Source organism: Nannospalax galili, unplaced genomic scaffold (assembly GCF_000622305.1).
Source record: "Nannospalax galili isolate Female #2095 unplaced genomic scaffold, S.galili_v1.0 scaffold311, whole genome shotgun sequence".
Lineage (NCBI taxonomy): Eukaryota > Metazoa > Chordata > Mammalia > Rodentia > Spalacidae > Nannospalax > Nannospalax galili.
This window is the reverse complement of record NW_008330298.1, coordinates 3,517,532-3,523,697: the sequence shown is the minus strand read 5'-3', so window position 1 is coordinate 3,523,697 and position 6,166 is coordinate 3,517,532. Positions and strand designations below refer to the sequence as shown.

General features: G+C 38.1%; 1 protein-coding gene across 1 annotated transcript in view; it reads right to left on the bottom strand.

Moving 5' to 3' along the window:
- Positions 1–5,024: 5,024 nt before the first annotated feature.
- LOC103743094 (cancer/testis antigen 47A-like) overlaps positions 5,025–6,166 on the bottom strand; it is a 3,667-nt gene continuing 2,525 nt past the window's right edge. Inside the window, exon 3 of the mRNA XM_008844307.1 lies at positions 5,025–5,028. Within this exon, the coding sequence (XP_008842529.1) occupies positions 5,025–5,028 (4 nt within the window). The remainder of the gene's footprint in view (positions 5,029–6,166) is intronic.

The window sequence follows — 6,166 nt, the reverse complement described above, 5'->3', positions numbered from 1 at the left end:
TATTTTATATGCTACATTTGCAAAAGATAATGCCACTAAATCACATTAAAGTAAGCAGGGATTGTTTTCTTTTCATCAATCCAAACAAATTTCCCTATTTTTCTTTCTTTTTTTTTTTTTTGGTCTTCCCTCAGGATTGAAACATGGTGATATCACAAATCATTGGTTTAATATCTAGAATATAGTTCAGTATATATGAAACTCAAAATCCTTACACAAAAGACTATAACCCTAAGGCAGACCCTTAGTCTGAAGTCCAAAATTGACTATAGCATCAGATCCTGATATGATGTGGGGGAAATAACTTATGTGAAATTCTCCATTTTATCATCTATGAAGTTAGGAGTTAGGGAAATGATTGCTTGCCTGCCTGCCTGCCTGCCTCACAAGAGTCTCTGAGACTTATATAAAATAAGGAGTGAAATCCTTTTCATATTGTGAAATGCATACATGAATATTATTGTATTAGTATTTTTTTTCTTATCTTTTAATTTTGGGAGAAAAGTTATCAAGTAATTCTAGAGCTTTTAAAGAATTTTATAATTAGGTTCTGAAGAAGGTTTTCCCAGTCACGTGGTTCTATATACATCTCCTGGAAGAATTAATGTCATATTTTCAGTCAATTCAGTGAGACCGGTAAATAGAATTAGACAGCATTGTATTAACATTAACAATTTGTTGAAAATACTATCTAGTTTGATTTGGTTTTGTAAGTTGGTTAATGCTTTCCCAACAGCATTTATTGAACACACTATCAATTTTTTTCCCTATGATTCTTTGAGGCACTTTTGTTGAAAATTATATTTCTCTAGCTGTGTAGGTTTATTTTTGAGTCTTCTATTATATTCTATGTGTCTCATGTCTGCTTTTTTACCAGTAAAATATTTTTTGCTATATTGAGACTGTAGTAGAATTTGGGATTAAATATTATTCTTTCTGCTTAGAATTTGGTTATTTAGGGTCTTCAGTGATTCCATATGAATTTTAGGATGGTTTTTTAGTTATGCAAAGAATGCCTTTGAAATTTTATTGGGAGTTGCAGTGAATCAATAGATGACTTTCAGTAATATACTCATAATATTAACTCTGCCAGTTCATGAATGAGGGAATTATTTCCGTTTTCTAGTTTTCTAGAACTGTCTTCTACAGTTTCTTTCATTGTTTTAAAATTTTCATCAAAGAGGTCATTGATTAGGTTTATTCTTAGGTTTTATTAATTTTTAAAATTTTATTTATTTTTACTTTATGTGTATGAGTGCTTTGCCTGCACGTAAGAGCACCCACGCATGAAATGCCCACAGAGGCCAGAAGAGGGCATCAGGTCCCTTGGAACTGGAGTTGCAGATGGTTGCGAGCCACCATGTGGGTGCTGGGAATCGAACCCAGGTCCTCTGAAAGAACAGTCAGTGCTCTAACTGTTGAGTCATCTCTCCAGCCACAGGTTGTTGTTGTTTTTAAAGGTTTTATGAATGTGATGTTTTTCCTGGTAATTTCATTACTAGTAAATGGAAAGGCTACTGATTTTAGTATGTTGATTTTGTAGCCTGTTTCTTTGCTGACAGTGTGTATCAGATCTAAGAATTTTCTGACGGAGCACTTAGCATTTTGGATCTTTTAAAAAGAGTATAAAGTCATCTTCAAATGTTTGTATTCCTTTTATTTCTTTCTAATTTCTCTAAGAATTTAATCCTATATGAAATAAGAGTGTTGAGAATGGGTACCTTTGTCTCATTTCCAATTTTAAACAAATGCTTTCAATTTTTTCCCCATTTAGTATAATGTTGCCTATAGGTTTATCACATGTAGCCTTTATTATGTTGAGATATTTTTCTTCTAGTCTTACTTTCTTCAGACCTTGTATCATAATGAAATGTTGTCCTACTTAGCTTCTGCTGTCATTTTGTGACAACCTAGACTCACCTGGGAAGAGGGAACCTCAAGGAATTAGCTAGATCACACTGGTCGGTGGGCATGTCTGTGGGACATTGTCTTGATCGACAATTCAGATAGGAGTGCTCAGCCCACTGTGGGCATCATGATCCCTAGGGAGGTGGGCCTGGACTATTGAAGAAAGCTAATGAAGCACAAGCCAAGGAATGAGTCAAAGAGGGAGCCAGTAGGCAGTCTTTCTCCATGGAGCCTGCCTCCATGTTCCTGTCTTAAGTTCCTGCCCTGACTTCCCTCATTGATGGAATGTGATCTGGAAGTATAAGATGAAATAAATTCTCTCCTCCCCTAAGTCACCTTTGTACATGCTGTTTATCACAAGATCAAAAAGGAAACTAGAAGAGTTGTAGAACTTTGTCAAAGGCCTTTTCTTTCTTTTTAAAAATTATTTAATTTTAAAAATTTTATTATTTTTATTTTATGTGTATGAGTGTATTCCCTGCATGTATGTGAGTGTACCCGTGTAGTGCAATGCTGCAGAGGTCAGAAGAGGGCTTCGGATTCCCCTGGAACTGGAGTTAAGGATGGTCCGTAGCTGCTATATGGGTGCTGAGACTTGAACCCGGGTCCTCTGCAAGAGCAGTCAGTGCTCTTAATCACTGAGCCATCTCTCTACCCCCCCTAAAATTATTTAATTTTTTATGTGTATGAGTCTATTGCTTGCATGTATGTAAGAGCACCCATGTCATACAATGCTCACAGACGTCAGAAGAGGGCGTCAGATACCCTGGAACTTGAGTTAGGGCGATTGATAGCTGTCGTGTGGTTACTGGGAATTGAACTCAGGTCCTCTGCAAGAGCAATCAGTGCTCTTAATCGCTGAGTCATCTCTCCAGCCCCATCAAAGGTCTTTTCTGTGGCTATTGAGATGGTTGTGTGATTTCTGTCCTTAGGTGGATTTATGTTTTCACATTATGTTTATTGATTTGTGTATGTTGAGTCAACCCTGCACCCCTAGGAGGAAACCAATTTGGTCATGGTATATGATCTTCTTAGTGTTTTCTTGAATTTAACCTGCAAAGTTTATTTTTTATTTATTTCTCTCTCTCTCTCTCTCTCTCTCTCTCTCTCTCTGTGTGTGTGTGTGTGTGTGTGTGTGTGTGTGTGTGTGTATGCAGGTTCCCACAGAGGCTGGAAGCCTCAAATACCCTGGAAATGGAGTTACAGGAAGTTGAGAGCTGCCCAACGTACTAGGAATCAAATTCAGGTCCTCTGCAAGAGCAAGAAGTATGTGCTCTTAATTGCTAAGCCACCCCTCCAGCCCATCTGCCTTGTTTTCTGATGCTGGGTCTCTCAGTGAACTTGGACATCAGTGATTGACTGGTCAGAGAGCTCCAGGGATCTCCCTGGCTTCCACTCCCAGTGCTAGGGCCACAGATGTGCACTACTATGCCTGGCTTTTATGTGGGTTCTGGGAGGTCCAAACTCAGGTCTTCATATATGAGCAGCAAGCACTTTACCCACTGAGACATCTCTCCAACCTTAGGATTTTCTTTATGTAGTTTTATACTACCATTGTCAATCTTTGCCCTTTTGTTTTTCCTGCCCATCTCATCCTTTGTGGTCCCATTTGTTTTACCTTCATTGGGACCATGTCAATGAATTAAGCCTGACTCATCTTCTACTGTTGCTCTAAACCAGTGGTACTCAAACCTTAGGGTACACAAAATCCCTCCAAAGGGCTGCTTAGAAAGCAGACGGCAGGCATCACCCTAGCACTGCTAATTTAGAGATCTTGAATGTGTCCTTAGAATTTCTATCAGGTGCTCAGTTGATGATACTGCTAGTGCAGAGACTACTTTTTGAGAGCCACTTCTCCAAATCAAAGTCTAAGCTCAGGACCAGCATCACCACGTGTCCACTTTGCAACTTGGGCCACCCATAATATTTCCTTTAAAATCGTATAAGTTGATCCACATGCATAACTTAAATGTTCTAGAGCAACATTAAAAATGAAAATGAAGCTAGATGTGGTAGTTCATACTTTTTTTTTCTGTAGTCAATAAGCGTATTTTTTTATTGTCTGTTTGTTCTACAGTGCTGGGGATGGAACCCAGGACCTCACACATGGTAGGCAAGTGCTAGACCCCTGAGCCACATCCTCAGCCCAGTTTAAGAAGAGCTCTCTACAGACACTAGTGCCCCACCAACCCACCTTGTAATTCATACTTTTAGTCCCAGAAATCTAGAGGCTGAGATAGTAGGATCATTGAGACTTCAAGGCTAGCCTAGGTTACATAGTGAGATATAGATCGGTTTGGACTAAGGAAACCTGATTGATTTTTTTTTTTTTTAGAAAGCCTTTTGAAAGTCTCAAAGAATTAAGAAGATATATTAGGGCTAGAAAGATGGCTCAGTAGACATGGGTTCGAATCCCAGCACCCACACAGCAACTAACAACGGTCCATATCTCGGGTTCCAGGGAATCTGACACCCTCTTCTGGCCTCTGCCAGCACTGCAAGACATGTGTGCACTTACATGCAGGCAGAACATTCATACACATAAAATTAAAAAATAAATTTTTAAATTAAAAATTGTCTAGACTTGGGGCTGGAGAGATGGCTCAGCAGTTAAGAGCACTGACTGCTTTTGCAGAGAACCCAGGTTCGACTCTCAGCACCCACATGACAAGTAACAACCATCCGTAACTCCAGTTCCAGGGGCTCTGACGCCCTCTTCTGATCTCCGTGGACACTGCACAACATGAATGTACTTACATACATGTAATATGATGCACTCATACACATAAAATAATGAAATATTTAAAAAATGAAATAGGTAGAAAATGGTGGACAGTTATCCCTTCCAAATGAACATGAAAGAAGCAAAATAGAAATTTGAGTGTTGCCTCAAAACATGCTTGTTTTATTTTAGTCCTGTAAAACAATTTTAGTTTGAACTTGAACACATGCTGTCAAATACTTAAGGAGCAAAGACAAATATCATTGGATGTCACTAGTGAACGATGAACTTAACTTGAAGTATTAATGAAATATTGCTTGGCTTCTAAGAAGTGAAAACCTAAACATAACGAAGATTATAAGCCGTCTTCTTTATTCTTTTCTTCCTATTCTTCTTAACTACAGATAAAAATGAGAGAAAATGAATAATTATGCAAAGCTAATCTATTTCTTATATTTAAGAAATAATCAGCCCTTATGCATGCCTGCTGCATTTGTGCTATATCTCAACAAGCAGAGATCAGCATGCTTTCTTCTTATGACTCAATCCTATGGATTGCCTATGCAACCAATCACTTGATCACACCAGCCTCTCTCCCTCTTGGCTATTGCTAGAGATGTTAGGTGTGTGTTCAGACACATGCATGTATGCTCTGAGATCCTGAGAATCAGACCCAGAGGCTTGCACATGCCAATCCCACTCTCTACCATTGATCTACAACCTCAGTCTTTGTTTGTTTATGCATCTTGAAAGGCCTTTCTGGCATTTAAATAAATCTCTTGAGCTATAAAAGCCCGTGCTGGTTCCACAAATACTTCCTTACCCTCCCAGACCTTTCACATCTGTATTTTCTTTAGACAGGGTCTCCCTGTAGCCCCAACTGTCTAGATTCTCTATATAGGCCAGGCTGGTCTTGATCTCATAGAGAGCCACCTGCCTCTGTCTCCTGAGTGCTGGGATTTTAGGCATGCACCACCATGCCTGGCTTCCATACATTTTTGGAAATACTGAACTGTGAAAAGACAAAAAAAATCAAAAACAAAAAGGAACATTTCTAATCATTTAGTACACTTAAAGACAAGATAAACCTTAAATTTTATCAATTCAGTGATAAATTATCATATTAGGACTGAATTTATTTATACTGACATAAAGCATACAAATGTACAGCTAAATGAATATTTAGGTATTAATCACTAAAAGTGATCCTACTTGAAATTTTTAATGTTTTACTATTCGCTTATAGTGGTCTATAAGATATTGTTTCCTTGTTAATACAGGAGATTGCATTACTGTGGCCAGGTAATGAGGACTCAACTAGTGCCTGGTCCAGCCACAACCACTACTGCTTCTTGTAACTGTTCTCTGTCTTCGTCTGCTATGGGTATTAAGTCTAATACATTTACTGTATGTTAGTCTTACATTAGTTGACAAAAGACCTCAGAAAAACTGATAAGCAGTCATGAAGAACACACTACATTTTAGATTTGTTTGTACATGAGTATCCTAGTAACAATTATTATTATTATATATTAT